The sequence below is a fragment of the Panthera pardus genome, unplaced genomic scaffold (assembly GCF_024362965.1).
Source record: "Panthera pardus isolate Hobbes unplaced genomic scaffold, ASM2436296v1 HiC_scaffold_8, whole genome shotgun sequence".
Classification (NCBI taxonomy): Eukaryota; Metazoa; Chordata; class Mammalia; order Carnivora; family Felidae; genus Panthera; species Panthera pardus.
In genome coordinates, this window is record NW_026527013.1 from 62824373 (window position 1) to 62841246 (window position 16874).

At 57.4% G+C, this 16874-nt stretch overlaps 1 protein-coding gene across 8 annotated transcripts in view; it reads right to left on the reverse strand.

Annotated features, from left to right (window-relative positions):
- Window positions 1–16874, reverse strand: part of TNS3 (tensin 3) — a 215542-nt gene that overhangs the window by 135396 nt on the left and 63272 nt on the right. The window contains exon 1 of one of the 8 annotated variants that reach the window (XM_053897593.1): window positions 270–912. The exons of 4 other annotated variants lie outside the window; for them this stretch is intronic. In XM_053897593.1, the coding sequence (XP_053753568.1) occupies window positions 270–530 (261 nt within the window). In that variant the 5' untranslated portion in view covers window positions 531–912. Of the gene's footprint in view, window positions 1–269; window positions 913–16874 lie in introns of those variants that run through there. 3 more of the 8 variants (XM_053897584.1, XM_053897583.1, XM_053897591.1) reach the window with 3 other exon arrangements.

Genomic DNA, 16874 nt, shown 5'->3' on the forward strand with positions numbered 1-16874 from the left:
GACACAGTGTGAGTGGTGGGAGGTGCAGAGAGAGACAGAGACAGAGACAGAATCCGAAGCAGGCTCCAGGCTCCGAGCTGTCAGCACAGAGCCCGATGGGGGGCTCGAACTCACAGACCGCAAGATCATGACCTGAGCCCAAGTCAGATGCTTAACCCACTGAGCCACCCAGGCACCCCTGTCAACTGTATTTCAATGATAAAAACATTTTTAAGTAATTTAAATAAAGCCATCCCAAGACTGCCCTACTAGCCTTCAGTAATCCTTACCTGGCTGGTCATTCCTTCCGTTCCGGAAGATGGACACGGGCAGCGCAGTGCCTCCGGCTGGGCACCCAGAGCCAGGCTCTTCAATCCTGGACCACATCCCCCGTCACCCTGCAGGTGGACCGAGAGCCCACCGTGCCGGCCCCCGAGCCTGCCCTGGCCAGATGTACTGGCTGCCGTCACTGCACAAACCGACCACATGTGAGCCTCAGAAGCCAAAGACGTGCTGCTCCTGGAAGGTGGGGGTCCGTGTCTGGCCTCCATCGGGCCCGCAGGGCAGCTGCAGGGCAGGGCAGAGCCAGGGCTCGGGTGTGGGCAGGCCGTCCCGTAAGTCTGGTGAAGCTTTCACAACGAACGCTCTGCGGAGGCCGAACGGGGAATTTCAGGGCAGGGGAACCCCAGGCTGTCAGACAGAGACAGAGCCAGACGGGGACGGCTGTCTGTCTCAGACACAAGTATGTGCTCAAGTGTAGGATTCCGCAAGTCAACAGACATTCCGATCCAGCAACCACCCACAACCCCCGATCGTGTTAAATGGCAGGTCTGACTGTGTGAAGCAAACAGCGCGGGATACACAAGCACCTGTCGCCATCCCGTGTGCCCTCCCAGCCCAGAGGCCACCTCCGTCCTACCGAGCCAGCACAGCATCCCCTGAGCTGAGGACCCTCCCACCCCCACTACCCCCAGAGAGAGCAGAGGCCCAGGCTGGGCAGGGGGAGGCACATCTTTAACGCCCGGCAGGGCTGGGACCCAGGGTCCCAGAGAACCTTTCTGCACAAGGACGGACAGTCTACTTCTCTCTTTCCTAGCACCCCCAAAAAGTCAAGAGAACTGCCCACCCCAGGCACGAAGGGAGGCAGCAAAAGCAGGCTAGGGTCTGCGCTGACAGGCAAGCCAGGGGTACAGGAAGTTCGCAGGTGACGACTTAACAATGGAGCCGTCTGAGGACCCCTGATCACTACCCCATCAGTGCATTCAGTTCTTGCTATTCCGGATCATGCTGTCCTACAAAGTCAGCGTGAACACCCGACAGCTCTCCTGGGCCTGGAGTGCTAGACCCCGCAGCACTGCAGGCGGGCATTTTCAACTGGGGGAGCACTAACAGGGAGCACCGACGTGCAAGACCATGTGCACTGAGCATCGCTTGCCGGGGGCAGGTGTTCAGGTGACGCAGCACCTCCCGGGGTCCCCTGAGCTGCGGGGGCCAGGCTGGGGGGGCAGCTCCCATGGTCCCCGTCCTGCGTGGGTCCGTGGGTGTCCACAAACGCGCAGGGACTGCGGATTCGGGATTACAAACTCATTCCAGCAAGGCTGCAAATCTGCAGACACAAAATCTGCAAATGAGACGGTTCGACCACAGCTGAATCTATGAGAACGCGTAGATGGGGAGTCTTGGACTCACATAAGAAATAGCGGGAAAATGTCCCCATTTCTTTCCCATTTTTTTATTGATTTATTTGGGGGGGGGGGCAGAGAGAGAGAGAGAGAGAGAGAGAGAGAGAGAGACCCAAGCAGTCTCTGTGCTGTCAGCATGGAGCCCGATGCAGGGCTGGAACTCACAAACCATGAGATCATGACCTGAGCCAAAACCAAGAGTCCCATGCTTAACCGATTGAGCCCCCAGGCGCCCCAAATGTCCCCATTCTAACGTCCCCACAGAGTAAATCTGTCACAACATTACAGAACAAATCACGACCACGGTCTAGTCCAGTCGTATTTCCAAGCGTGTGACCCTGTCTCTTTCCACCGAGGATGCCTTACACTCACGGTTCAGGAGATCGCACCCGGGCTCTGACGCAGAGCCTGCTTGGGATTCTCTCTCCCTCTCTCTGTCCCCTCCCCCACTCACACAATCTCTCTCACTCTCTCAAAATAAATAAAATATTAAAAAAGATCTGAGGACTCCCCCCACCCCCGGAATGGCTCACTCAGCTGTAGTGGAGCAGAGAATACGGGTCCCTTATCTCCCACCTTGACAATGAGGCTGCCGATGTGGGATCACACATTGCAGCCCACAGACCTGAATACTCCATGCCCTGCTCGGTTTGCGTGAAAAATCATGTTACCAAATGCAATGATGGCTCGACTGAAGCATTCCTTGCTGTCACTGTTGCAGACCCCAATCACCTTAGGAAGGACCACTGTAGACTCTACTTGAATACCTCCAAGGACAGACAGCTCGCTACCTCATCACGTCCAAGCCCATTTTTAACTCTGAATTTCCCAAACTTCTCTGTCACACTGAGTCCAAATCTTCCCCCCACTCAATGCACGTGCCTTGGCCCCATCTCTTCCACCAGCAAATCTTATTAAAGTTAACCTCTGGGGAGGGAACTAGATGGTCTTCCTGGGGGAACAGAATGAGAACGCCCTCGGCTACTCTGAAACGACCCCTATTCTTTATGAGGAATAATTGCTTTAAACAAGGCATAAATGAACCAAACGTTGCCATTTCAGAAAACAGTTATCAACCCTGTGTCATGTGCTGATGAACTCAGCAGGTTTGCAGTGAAACACTTCATCAAGCAGACTCGTCTTTCCAGATGTCACCAGCCCATCTGTCCATCTGTCCGGAATGCCACACTGATGACTCAGGGGCAAACCTGAGCCATTAGGTCACACACGACAACAGAAACACTGGGGGGCAATTCCTACCAGTAAGGGGGAGGAGGTCCGGGCCAGCCCTGACCTCTGTGCTCACACTTAAGCCACATCCCGGCCAGACTCCTGAGTTCCAGGGGCCACCTGCTCACCCCCAAGAGCACCCCCCACGCCCACCTGCACCCCTCCCTGCACCGTTGTAAGGCTGGCCCCACACATCACATCACCTCCTCTGTAAATGTTTCAGTAAGCATTCAGAAGCTGGTTTTTGTTTTTTATTTTAGAGAGATCATGAGCTGGGGAAAGGGGCAGAGAGAGACAGAGAGAGAGAATCCCAAGCAGGCTCCACACGGTCAGCACAGAGCCCAACGCAGGGCTCAAACCCACGAACTGTGACATCATGAACCTGAGCCGAAATCGAGAGTCAGACGCTTAACCGACGGAGCCACCCAGGCACCCCCGAGTTTTTCAAATACAACCACAAAATGCCTCTAACACTAACAATAATTCCTTAATGCCACCACACAATGAATCAACATTCCCATTTCCCTGTCTTACAAGTTTTGTTTTTGTTTTTTGGTTTTTTTTACAGATTGTGGGAATCCAGCTCCAAATAAAGCCTGACCATGTTTATCTAACGTCTCTTCGCTTCCTTAACAACAGAGGTGCTTCCTCCTCTGGCAAGTTTTTTGGAGGTGACCACGTGCTTTCTGCCCAGCAGAACTTCCCCACCCTGGATTCTGCTGACCCGACGGGAACTTCTCCGTATCGCCTGGCCCCGTGCTTCCTGTATGCTGCGGATGGGCCTGGGCTCGGTGTGGTTCTGGTCTGGTTTCTGACAGGCCCACGTGCCTGGCCGACTTCCCCCGATGAGGCACATGACCCTAGCAGCTTCCTTTTGTGACCCAGGAGGTCTCAGAGGGTCAGGGCCACTCAGTTATTGCAACTGGGCACATTTTAACTCGGTCACTTTCTGGACATCTGCTGGCCAGCATTTCTCCTAAAACAAAACTTTCCCTCTTTGCGAAAAAAAAACAAAAAAACCAAGCTTTCCCTCTTTATCTATTTTTAACCTTGAGGTACAGCTTGTGCAACAAAAGAAGGTTAAAAGCTGGTTTCTCAGGGCGCCTGGGTGGCTCAGTCGGTTAAGCAACCGACTTTTGATTTCCGGCTTGCCAGGGATTCTCTCTCTCTCTCTCTCTCCTTTCTCTTTCTCTCTGAAAAATAAAAAAAAAAAAAAAGCTTGTTTCTCTTTATTTACCAATTTTCAGGAAGAGTTGGCCCCCTAACACTCCTCAAAGGCCACTAACAAAGTTTCAGGTTTGGGTTTGTTTGTTTTTTTCCTTTAGTAAGGGCTTTTACGTAAAGTCTGCTGCCGAGATCAGAAAGTGACATCGCGGCCCCAAGTCGCAACACTGACCGCTCTCACAAAGGGATCCAGCCCCACGTCTGCACCGGTCCTCGGGAGTCCGCCATCCAGACTCCGTTCAATCCGGCGACGGGCCACCGCCCTCACCAAGCAGCTGGACACGCGGGTGACGGCCGGCGAGGGGGCTGTGCCCGGTCCCCACCGCCAGGAAGCAATGTGTGAGCCCGGTGGAGAAGCTTCTCAGAACCCGGTAGGGGCCCAGCAGCCGTGTGGCATCTTCGTTGTTCTGTCTGCACAGGCGGGCCTCAGACTGCAACGGGACAAAACCTTTCTCTTGATGGAACCGTTTCCTAGTAACTCAAAGGAAAAGCCGCGGGAAGTGCACCAGGAGAGTGAGACAAGTGAGCCCGGCGGGGAGGCCAGAACTGCCCGCTGCCTGGTGGCCTTCACCCACACACGCACCCCAAACACACGGAGTGACCTCCCCAAACCTCAGGGATGCATGCAGTGACCCCAGGAAGGTACCTGTCCCGGGCCCCTGGCTCTCCGAACAGAGACGTTCCCAGCTCGGCCGGGACACCACCCCAGCCAGCCCGACACCCGCTTCTATGGCTAAGGAAACAGGAGGTAGAGACCCCAGTCACATAGAACCCAGGGAGGAATCGGGTTCCAGAACACTGGGCTCCCCAGGCTGGCGGCCAGGGTCCCTCTCCCGCAGAGACCCACACGGCTCTGGTGGGGGCGATGCTGTTGTGTGCGTTTTTGGTAGTAATTACCCCTCTCAAAGGTAAAAACGCACTCTGGTCACTTAAGTGCCATCAATGGCACTTAATGGCACAAAGTGCCACAATGGCACAAAGATGTCTCTGCCGACACTCACGGGGTCCTAACTCGGGGTATTAAACCAGTCAGCGCTCAGCCCTCCTTCAAGTGGCACACCACTATTTCCACCCCAATCCCACTCAGCCACTGCCTTCCAGGGTCCCCCCACATTCGGAGTCTGTGGCTGCTATAGAATCCATGCCGCAAAAGAAAGGCCACTCAACCTGACCTTCTTCTCCGTGGCAGATTCCAGCCTGGGGACGTGGGGACACTCATTCACTGAAGAACGGGGCCCCCGTCGGCCCCGAGGGCCAGGGCTGCTGGGCACCGGAAGTAGCAAAGCCCACGATGCAGTCAGTGGCCCGTGCCCGTGTGTCCCACACCGCTGGCAGTGGACGTGAGGGACGCCAGTGTCACATGCTGGACGGGAACAGACGCAGACAAGCCTTGGCTGGTGTGACCGGCCTGCAGCCAGCGTGGGTGTTAATCATCAGCCAGGCTCTGCGCTCCCCCCTGGAGGTAAGCGGACACCAGGTCAACGTGTCCCCTGCTGAGTGTCCCTCCACCTGCCACCTGCCGCCTGGCCACCAGAAACATCTAGGTCAGCCCTGCTTATCAGCACGGGCTCATTGTGTGAGGTTCAGCATGGGTAGGGGGGCTCCTGAATTCCTGGAGGCCCGTCCCTCCTTCTCTAAGGGTCTGTGAACCGAGGCTCCTGGTCGCCCACCGGCAGTTCCCATGAGGGAGGTGCACACGGGGCCGCCTTGCCCGGTAATGCAGGCAAATGCTCCCTGGCCAGCTAGAAAACACCAAAGGCCCGGATGTAACATTAGGTGTGGGAGGGAACAGTGAAATCAAAGCAAAGTGCGGACCAAAGTCTGGCCTGTGGTTGGAAAGGGGCGGGGCCTCGGTTTCCGGAGAAATCTGTGCCAGGTGCAGAGATGGCCCCGGGGCGGTACTGGGGGGAGGCTCAGCCAACAGGTGCAGACGGAGGCTGGGGGCAAAGGTCAATGCAAGAGGGCCCCTCCCCCCAGCCCGTGGCACACTCAGGCCGACTTAATGCCCGTCCAGGCCCCGGCAGACGCAGGGGCTTGGCTGGCCTCCCCCGGAAAACTCTGGAAGGCTGAGTCCCCAAGTTCAGAACCACTGTTCCTCCTTCAAACACCTTCCCTGCTCCTCTGCATGCCCACAACGTCCGTGGGGTCCGCAGCAGGGCCCAGACGGTCATGGCCAGCCATGCCCAGAGCCACAGAGTGCACCTGTCCCCCACGATGGCCCCAGCACAGGGCTGTGGCCAAGAGCAGGGAGAGCCCAGGAGCGCTGGGCAACACACGAGGGGTGGAGGGCGCGTGCACTGCGCTGCCGGCAGCCGCTCGGAGACCTCCTTCCAGCCTCTTGGGGCTCCTGGGGCTGCCATCCCCCGACCTCTCCTGTGGCCTGCAACCACATCCCCTGCTCTGCTCTTGACGACATGGGTTCAGGCTGACTTCTCCACGTCCGCAAACTCAGCCACATCCCGGGTTCCAGATGGACAGGAATCTGGGGGGCACACAGGTCATCACCCGGGCAGGTGCACTATCCGGGTCAGGGGCGAGGCCTCCTCTGTGCTCCTTCTCACTGCGGATCACTTTGTTATCTCAGATGCCAGCTGGGGGCCTGCGCTGGGAGGCCCCTCTTCATCCAGGATCACTTGTTCCCTGCGAGGGCAGGGGGCTCAGTCAGGTGGGCGTCGGACTCTTGATCTCGGCTCACATCATGATCTCATGGTTCATGGGTTTGGGACCTGCGTCAGGCTCTGCGCTGACAGCGTGGAGGCTGCTTGGGATTCTCTCCCTCTCTCTCTCTGTCTCTCCCCGGCTCGTGCACTCTCTCAAAATAAATAAACTTAAAAAAAAAAAACAAAAGATCTGGACTACTACCCAACAGGACTCCTGAGACTTTTCCCTGTAAGATCCGAGCATGAAAGAACAAGGACGTTCGCAACACTCTGCTGCCTGAAGCAAGTTATTCCATCGCGGCCCCGGTGAAACACGCTCGTGTGAGATGCACAGGCGCGGCAGCCGTGGGTCCAGACACGGCCGTGCGTGCACACGCATCCTAGATTTCGCGACTTCCGGAAAACAGAGGCATCGCTCAGCTAAGACCCTGCTGTGCCGAGCATATCCACGTCTGTGCTTCTGAGGCGTCCTGCAGCGTGGAACTAGTCTGTGGGCAGGGATGATCCACAGCCGACCACAGACCCGCACGTACTGAGGGGAAGACAAGAAAGCCGCACGGAGCCTGCGGTGGACTGGAGCCAGCGAGAGAGGCCGGGCCGTCCCAGGACCTCCAGCGACCCTGCTATACAAAGCCCCCTCCCGCTATTTGACAGGTGGAAAGCTTGACTGTGTGTCTCTGGTAGCTAATCCTGCAATAAAATAAAGGCTGTATCATTCAAGCGGATCTCCTCTCATCCATCTCAAACTTCCAGCTGTCCCTTTTGGTGGGCGCTTTTTCTAAAACAATCCAGTACCTTTCGGAGAATCCGTCACGGCCACGGGTAGGCAGTGTGACATGGGCAGCATGTGTTCAACAGTCACTCGGCCCTTGTGCCCATCTCCACCCATCAGCTCTTCCTCTGCACCTGTGAGTTTACACAAACCACACCGAACTGCATCCCAACGCGCGCACACACACCCCGTAACCCGCACGCACACGCAGGTGCTGCCAACAGAAGCCAGTGTGGCAACTCTGGCCTCAGTGTGTGCAACCTGACACCTGAGGTCACCTGCTACAGAAACCAGCCACCGTCTTCACTTTAATTAAACACAGAGAAGTCCGGCCACGTGAGCTCGGTAAACGGCTCCAATTTCAGAAGCTATTCTGCACGGCCCCTCCTGCAGCACGAGAAACCGCAACAGCCCAGCAAAAACCACCGCTGTGTGAGCCAGGTGAGGGCTGGCACCTGCCTCCTAAGCCGAGCCTGGCGCTGCCCCGGAGGCCTGCAGCACATGGCCACCGCAAGGCGGGGATGCGGCACCTCAGACGCCGAGGAGCCACGCTGGCTGTTGGGGCCCTCCCTGGACCGAGGCCGCCATGTACTTCCAGGAACCCTGGCCCTGCGAGGAGTACCCGCCTGCTGGGACTCCAGCGGGTGCTGGCGAGAGCCACAGCTGCACCCGGAGAGAGTCGAGGTCCGATCCCGCACTGGCTTGAGTCCGCTCCCCTGGAGGGACATGGAAGGCAATGACCGGGACGGAAACACCCAACGGCACCCTGCCTGGAGCGCCAGTAATCACCCACCACCGTGCCCGACGCAGGCGCCCTCGACATCTCCCAGCAGGCTCCGGGGACGCGAGTCCCTTGCGTGTCCATCCAGGCACCTCCACCCCTCACTAGCAGATGGAACGGTCTGGAACTGATCAAACCAGTTCTCCCCGGCCAGATGGCAAAGGAACAATGGTCAAAAACAAACAAACCGAAAGACCTTTACTGCCCTCCCGCATTCGCTGAACAGCAAAAAAGGCTCTTGCCCTCCCTATGTCTTTTCCACGTGCTACAGCCTGTGCCCAGACGTTCCACGCACTATTCCCCCTGCTCCTCACGGTGACCCGTGAGGGAGGGGACAGCGTCCCATGTGCAGAGAGAGGTGGAGTCCCATGCAAGGTGGTGCGGCTCTCCAGGTGGTCCGGTGCTTGCAATCACCAACGCATTCTGTGCCCGTGTGTGCCTGTGCGCACACGTGGTCGGTGTGCCCACGCTCGTCCGCAAAAACACTTCAAACAGAGGCCCAGCTCAGCCTGGGAGAGCCTGACCGCCTCTCCCATCACGAGACCTCGGCTACCTGGAGAACCAGCGGTGCCTCCACTGGTTGGGGACCAGCCGACCGGGCTCCCCGGGGGCCGTCCAGGCGGGAAGCAGACAGACTGGATGGCCAGGGTCATTCTTTCCTATCCTGGTGGGAGCGTCAGCCGGGCCGCCGTGGCTCAGGCCATGCCCCCAGCCACCGTCCGCACCCCACATGATTTCCCATGACACGCATCCCCTGCAGATTCCTGCCGCCCTCCCGCAGCCCGCACCCCACGTGACTTCCCAAGACGCACGCGACCCCCATGGATTCCTGCTGCCCTCCTTGCTGACAAGGTGTGCACCTTCTATCCTGGTTTCCTTTCCGCACAGACGCCCTTTGACACAGGTGCCACGGCACCGTGACCCACACAGATGCCCTGTGACACGAGTGCCACAGCACCGTGACCCAGATGCCCTGTGACATGAGTGCCACAGCACCATGACCCAGACACCCTGTGACACGAGTGCCACAGCACCGTGACACACACAGATGCCTGGCCACATGGGCACCATGACACACACACATCCTATGACACTGGTGTCACAGCACCATGACCCATACAAACGTTCTGTGACACGGACACATTGTGGACTGAAGTATCTTCTGTCACAGACCAGGAAACCCAGGCTGAGCACAGGAACCCCTGACGTCTGGAGATCTGAAAGGCAGATGTTACAAGGGCGAGCCTGGAAAGCGTGCAAATGGCCTGAGGCCAGGGGTCTGTGCAGAGGCTCTGTGAGTAGAGCAGGTCCTGTCTGAGGTCCACAAGGGGCCTGACAGCCCCAAAGAACGCCCCACATGAAGAAAGAGACAGTCCTGTGTGACAAGCCCAGGACCCCAGGAGACACCGAGGACCCACCTGTTCCACGTGCACCTGTGGTGAGTCACCCCCGGAAATGGAAAGAAACAGGGTAAGCGGACGGGCTCCCGGGAAAACTCCACGGAACGTCAGCCCGGGCACGGCCCCCGAGGCTGAGCCCATCAGACCCCGCTCACGGCCACAAAGCTGCAGCATCAAAGACGAGACCCGTAGTTAAGAAAGTCCAGATTTTTCCTCACTTTTACGAGGTCCAGCTCCTTTTAGAGAACGTCATAAAAAGCATGGAGCCTCCCCTCCGGAGCAGCACCCCCTGCTCCCACAGAATCTCCTCTGCAATTTCAAACACGCAGCAGACTCCCAGGCTAGGAACTCAGGAGCCGGAGGGGGGCCCTCCCCACTGTGCAGCGTGGGGATCGGGGCCACAACGAGGAGGTGGGGGCCCTGCCTAGTGGTCTTCAGGCCGCCGCCACGCCGACGGCCACACCTCGCGCTCATATGCCCTCCAAAATGAACTACCTTTTCTAGAACTCTTGCCTTGAGTTGCTCTGGGGCCCAACCACCTTGGAGCAGAGGAGGCAGGAAGAGCTGGGGTGCTCAGAACAGGCCAGCACGGGGCAGGCTCTCCTGCTCCGAGAACACGAACCTCCCTGGGCAGACAGGTGAGAGGATGACACCTGTCGTGCAATCCTGCGAGGCCAGGATCCTGGCACCTGCAAGCAGGAATCGGCCCCTCGTGAGCCGCTGCCCCCCGGGGTCCTGGGACTGCCCCCCACCCCATCCTCAAAGTAGAAATGTGCATAGACCCCAGGGATCTGACTCATTGTCCCTGCGGCCTGGAGTGGGTGGCAGCATGACCTTGGCTCTGGCCGTGAAGACTATTTATAACCCCCTTGCTTATCTTCAGTTCCTCAAGGAACATGACACACGGTCACTGGTTTGTCTGGAACGTCCATCGCTCCAATGCTGACTCATATGCTCGTCTGGGGCAGGGCTCTGTCTCCTGACATCCACGCCCCCCACCCGCACCCCCTCCCCACACACAGCCCCTCGCTGCCCAGATCCGCCCACCCGATGGCCAGCGTCCCTGTGCTGATACCTTCCGGAAACAGGAACACATCTCCGTGACACGTGTGGCCTCAGGTCCACACACACACGTATCAACATTTCACGAGTGTGGGAGGGAATACGTGAACAGATAAACATAAAGCAAAAAGAAAAGGAAGAAAAACGGTCTCTGGAAACATAGGGAGTTACAGACAGTTACAGACAGGCCAACCACAGAGTGGTGACAGCCAGACAAGCCGGCCCACGGACCACGGAGGTGAAGTCTGTGCGTGGAACTGTCCACGTAGCACCTGCACAACCCAGTGCTCCCGTCGATGGGAACTTGAGAGGCAAGGACTCTCGAGGAATTGGGGCTCCTGTCTTTGGAAAATCACTACCTGGAGCACCTGGGTGGCTCAGCCAATTAAGAGTCCGACTTCGGTTCAGGTCATGATCTCATGGTTCGTTAGTTCGAGCCCCCGCGTCGGGCTCTGTGCTGACAGCTCAGAGCCTGGAGCCTGCTTCAGATTCTGTGTCTCCCTCTCTCTCTGCCCCTCCCCTGCTCATGCTCTGTCTCTCTCTCTCTCTCTCTCTCTCTCTCTCTCTCTCTCAAAAATAAATAAACATTAAAATAAAAGTCAGGGGCATCTGGGTGGCTCAGTCGGTTGAGCATCCCGCTTTGGCATAGGGCATGATCTCGGGGTTCATGGGTTCGAGCCCCACGTCGGGCTCTGTGCTGACAGCTCAGAGCCTGGAACCTGCTTCGGATTCTGTGTCTCCCTCTCTCTCTCTGCCCCTCCCCTAACTCATGTGCTCGCTCTCTCTCTCTCTCAAAAATAAACATAAAAAAAGAAAAATCACTACCTATATTCCACGCCAGGGAACTTGTTCAGCAATAAAAAGAAATGAAAAGACACAGAGGAATCCCAAAGGCATATCACCCAGAGAACGAAACCAGTGGCACAATTCCAACCTTGGGACATTCTGGTAAAGGCAGACCAGTGGGGACAGAAATGAGATGGGCGGTTGCCCTCGGGGCAGGTGTGGGGTTGGGGTGGGGGGAGTAGAGCACAGAAAACTTTTAGTGAAAATGGTCTGCGTGACGCTATGAAGGTAGATGCGTGTGATCCAGTGGTCCAGATCCACAAAACGCACACCACCAAGATGTAAACCGTGGACTGCGGTTAATAAAATGTATCCATATCTGCTCATCAAGGGTAATAAATATGCCACATTACAGCACAATGGTTAACGAGGAAATCACGAGGGCAGAGGGCTATCCGCCTTTGCTGTAAATCTAAGCCTGTCCTAAAAAATAAAGTCTACTCACTATTTCTCATTGTTCACAGTCTGAAAGCAAGCGTTTGCTGGGTGAGTAAAAGGAAAATGTCTATTCAATCTCAGAAACGGGAGTCTCAGGAGCCTGGGGGGCTCAGTCGGTTAAGCCTTTGACTATTAGTTTCAGCTCAGGTCATGATCTCACGGTTCGTGAGTTCAAGCCCCGCATCAGGCTCTGTGCTGACAGCTCAGAGCCTGGAGCCCGCATCGGATTCTGTGTTTCCCCCTCTCTCTCTGCCCCTCCCCTACTTGTGCATGCTCGCTCGCTCTCTCTCTCTCTCTCTCTCTCAAAAATAAACATTTTAAAAAAAAGTGACTCTTAAAAACAGCAGCTACCAAGTATTCTGTCCAGAAGCCGCTGCTCCCCACAAGTCCCCCAGGCCACAGGGGTGCAGGGACATTGCCCACCTGGCCCCAGCATGTCCCCCCAGGGAATGAGTGCAGGCTCCGGACAGGCCTGATGCTCACAGCAGCCCCATCCATGGCTGACGACTCTGGAGAGCTCTGCCATTCTCCACGGGGGCAGGTCAGACACGTCGGAGAGGAGGCCTCTCCTCTCCCATCACAAAGCGCACAAACCATAGTCTTCGCTGGAGAGTGAGCAGGGGTGGGGAGGGGCGAGCGGGCTCCCCAGCTCAGAACAAGACAAGCAACGATGCTCAACCTTTGCACGTCTCCAGTCTACACTCATGCCCGGAAAAGAGCCTCTGGGCCAGAGAAGCAATTACAACCCGCCGCAACCGAGGTCTGTTCCCGCTGCAGCCGCACTGTTACAAACGTTACAAAACACAAACACAAAACATCTGAGAGCTACAATGCGTTTGCAAATAAAATTGCACAAGAAGCACCAGGTCACAGAAGAGGTGTGGCCTGGGAAAGCCACCTGCCGGTAAAGAGAAAACAGTAATATTTACATCAAGAACCGCAAGCACCTAATTTGGCAAAGACCGCTGTTGAGTGGCCGCAGTGGGCACGTGTTCCTCCGGCGTGGCTCAAGCCGATCATCAACAGGGTGGGAGGGAGCTACGTAAGAACAGACTGCACGTTCAGGCTGCGTCCCCTCCCTTGGAACAAGACGGAGGAGGGCAGCGAACCGTGGCCCGGCACAACCGTGGTAGGAGGGCCCAGGGGCACGCCTGGTCCCCTGTGGGCCACGCTGCCTGGCACTGGGATGGAAGCAGCCACGAAAGAGGCGCCCCCCCCTTGCGTATCCTAGACACTCGGGTGCTCCCTCCAGCTCTTCGGCCCGACCAGAGAGGCACCGGGCTCTCCACCAGCCAGGCACCTGCTGCTCTGACCTGGGGCCCGCCTGCCTGCCCCTGGGGACGGAGACATCAGGCCGCCACGCCACGGGCGGCTGTCCGGGGGTCAGGTCGGGTCAGCCACAGCACAGCTCGCTCACCTGCTTTGTGTCCCCAACTGACTGCGACCTCAGATCACACGCCCCACAGCGCCCCCCCACAGCGCCCCCTGCTATTTTCATTCCACAAAAGAAAATACGGCGGTGGGGACCGCTGCCGGGTGGGCCTGGCCCTCCTCGTCACCAAGGAGCTGATGCTTCTCAGTACTCAGGCCCTGCAGGAGCCGGTCTTGCCTCGCAGTCAGAGCTCAAAACCTGGCAGCACCTGCCACAGGCTGGGGGACCGACATGGCTGTGTTCCTGGGAGCGGTCCTCCAGCAGGACGCCCACAGATCCCAGGGCGTTACAGGGAGGCCAAGGCGGCACCCTGGGAGTCTGGGGAAGCCCCTTCCTGCTCTGGAGGGGGGCCCAAGCGAGCAGAGGGAGGAGAACAGGGCCCAGCTGTTGCCACCAGGGAGCACCCACGGGGATACCCACGGCTCCGCGAAGGTGCACGTTCACGTCCAGCAGGGCCAAGCGCCGTGTCGGCAGGTTCCGCTCACTGGCCCTCGCTGCAACCCGGGCAGCCAGTGGGCATCCCGTCAACGCGTGAAGCGTCAGTCCCAGAGACGCCGGGCAATGTGGGCAGGTGCCGCCAGGTCCCAACTCCACGTCCCCGGCTGCACTTTCTCACCACAAGCACCCGGAGCGTGGGCGAGGGGAGGAGCCCACGGGGGACAGGGCAGGACAGCCATACCAGCACTCCCACCAGTGACTAAGAGAGCCCCAGAGAGGTGGCGGGAGGCCCACTTCAAACCACCTTATGGCCGTGTCATAGCTATATTTGGGGCCCCGTCACGGTAACCAAGGACGACCACAAACAAACAGGACTGTGCCCGGCCACACCTGGCCACACCGCAAGATGGTATCTAAACCTGTCCCCAAGCCAGCAGGTGGACAGGTGACCAGAACAGAGGCAGGATGGGAGGGGCAGGGCTCACACCCGGGAGCCACTGTGCCCTAGGAATGGGAGTGTGGGTGTGAGCGTTGGTGTGTGTACGTGACGGAAGGTGTGTGCACGTGTGTCTGTGCACGTGTGTCTGTGCACGCTCACACACAACCCAGGCCTGGGGAACCAGGGTCCTCCGGCCAACGCCACAGGGCTGACCCAGGCTAGGACAGTCAGGCCTCTTCTCCGCGGGGAGGGAGACTGTCCAGTAACGGCTGGCCTGACCCCTCTGTTTACTTCTGGAAATGAAGGTCCTGGGAAAGAAATTACAGTTCGTCTCTCCCGGCGCCTTCCAGAGATGGTTTCCTTTCCATCGGCTCAACAAAACAATGAACTCAGCTTTTGGTGTCCTCAGTTCTTACGAAATTTTGCTTTGCACGAAGCCACATAAAACAGGACACTTCCCACTGGTCTCTCTAGAAATGTATCCGAGGGCACAGAGGAAAGTTAAAGTAGAGCTGACCTTCTCGGAATCCTGGACAATCCCAGTCGTGCTGGGCCACGTGAGCCAGCCCCCCAGAAGCCCACAGAAGCCCACAGAAGTTCACAGAAGCCCAGAGAAGCCCGCAGAACCCCAGAGAAGCCCGCAGAAGCCCACAGAAGCCCACAGAAGTCCACAGAAGCCCGCAGAAGCCCGCAGAAGCTGGCAGCTAGGTCTTCTCTCCGGCCATTCTTCCTACCTGCTCTCCAGGTAATTCTGCCCACAGCTAAATTCTCCCCAGTCTGGCCTCAAGCCAGCACGCAAGAATTCTCATGCCCAGGTTGCAGAAGGGGGCATCACCTCGCTAGTACCAAGTTATTAAGATGCATTAAATCGGGGCGCCTGGGGAGCTCAGTCCGCTGCGCATCCAGCTCTTGATTTTGGCTCAGGTCACGATCCCAGGGTTCCTGAGCTTGAGCCCCATATTGGGCTCTGCGCTAACAGCCTGGAGCCTGCTTGGGATTCTCTCTCTCCCCCTCTGCCCGCCCCGCCCTCTCTCTCAAAAAAAAAAAAAACAAAAACAAAAAAAAAACCAAGATGCATTAAATCAATGCACCCACGTGCCCAAAATAAACGCACCCACCACCAACAGACGTCAAGCAAGACAACAGGGAGAGAAAACCAGGTGGGCCACCGACTCACCTGGCAGGTGGCTTAAGAGGCCCTCACGCACAACTTGCCTCATTAACTAAAATCACTTCAGGGCAAACATGTGGATTCCAACAGAAGCTGTGCAGAACCAAGTTTACCTTCGTTCTTTACAAAGGCGATTCTTTACGAAGGAAATGCTGCGTACTGAGATCACGCTGCAGCCCCTTCCTCCCGAAATGCTAATCCCACAGACCCCCTCCCTGCTCCCTCACGCCCTGAGCCAGCCTGGACAGACGGATGCCCCGGTGCAGGGCCTGCCACCGGCCCCACGAGTGCACAGAATCTCGAAGTCCCCAAATCTCTGCACAGAACAGCAGCCCGGAGGGAGGAGGGCAGGAATTTCCTCCAGAATCTTCAATATTCTCTTCATCTTTTATTATTTTACAGCCTAAACCTCTTAGGCTGTCGTGTTACGACCGATAAAACACCAGGTGTTTTTATCCCCCCATGACATAGAATGGAGAAAAGATAAAAGTTTAATTGTGTTCACTCGTGTTGGTTATAAACAGGGAGCAGAGTGATGACAAGAGGGAGGCCCCTCTCCCCGTGACAGTCAGCTGGGCGGTCAGAGAAAAGTCCCGCAGACCCCGCACCTGAATCAGACGTCTATTCCCTCCCATCCCTGAGGGTGCGAGTCTGCAATCCACGCATGGCAGGGCCAGATCCCCCCTCCCCTTGGTGCCCTCCCCTTGGTGCCCACGGCCACCTGCTCCCCGTGTCCACACAGTGGTCCCTCCGTGTGTGTGTGGGTCCTGATCCCCTCTTCTTATAAGACCGCTGGTCCTATGGGATCACTCCAGCCATGTCACTGAACCTCGATCACCTCTCTCGAGGCCCCGTCTCCAGATACAGTCACATTCCAAGGGTCTGGGTCAGGGCTTCAACTTGTGGATTTGGGGGCGGGGGCACATTGAGCCCACAGCGCCCCCTTCAAAGGTCTGACAGGGCTGGCGGAGAACCACGGTCAACACAGGACCTGCCCACAAGCCCAGCGGGAACAGGGTCCTCCAGGCAGGGCCCCGGCGGCTGCCATGTGGGCAGGTAACTGGGCTCCTTGCCCGGGTTTGCCTGGAAATGCTCCTCCGGGTGGGGCGGGAGGCCACAGAGTCCTCTGAACAAGGACAACGACGATGCAAAGGGATGGGCACACAGAGCACAGAACGGAATTAAAACAATACAATACTGCCCGGCATTCATCTGATTACAAACATTTGCTGGAGACCAGAAATCTCAGGGGAGTCTATTGTGGGAACAATGTCCTAGTCATGCCTCTCAAGGGGGCGCGGAAGAGCCCCCATGAGCCCA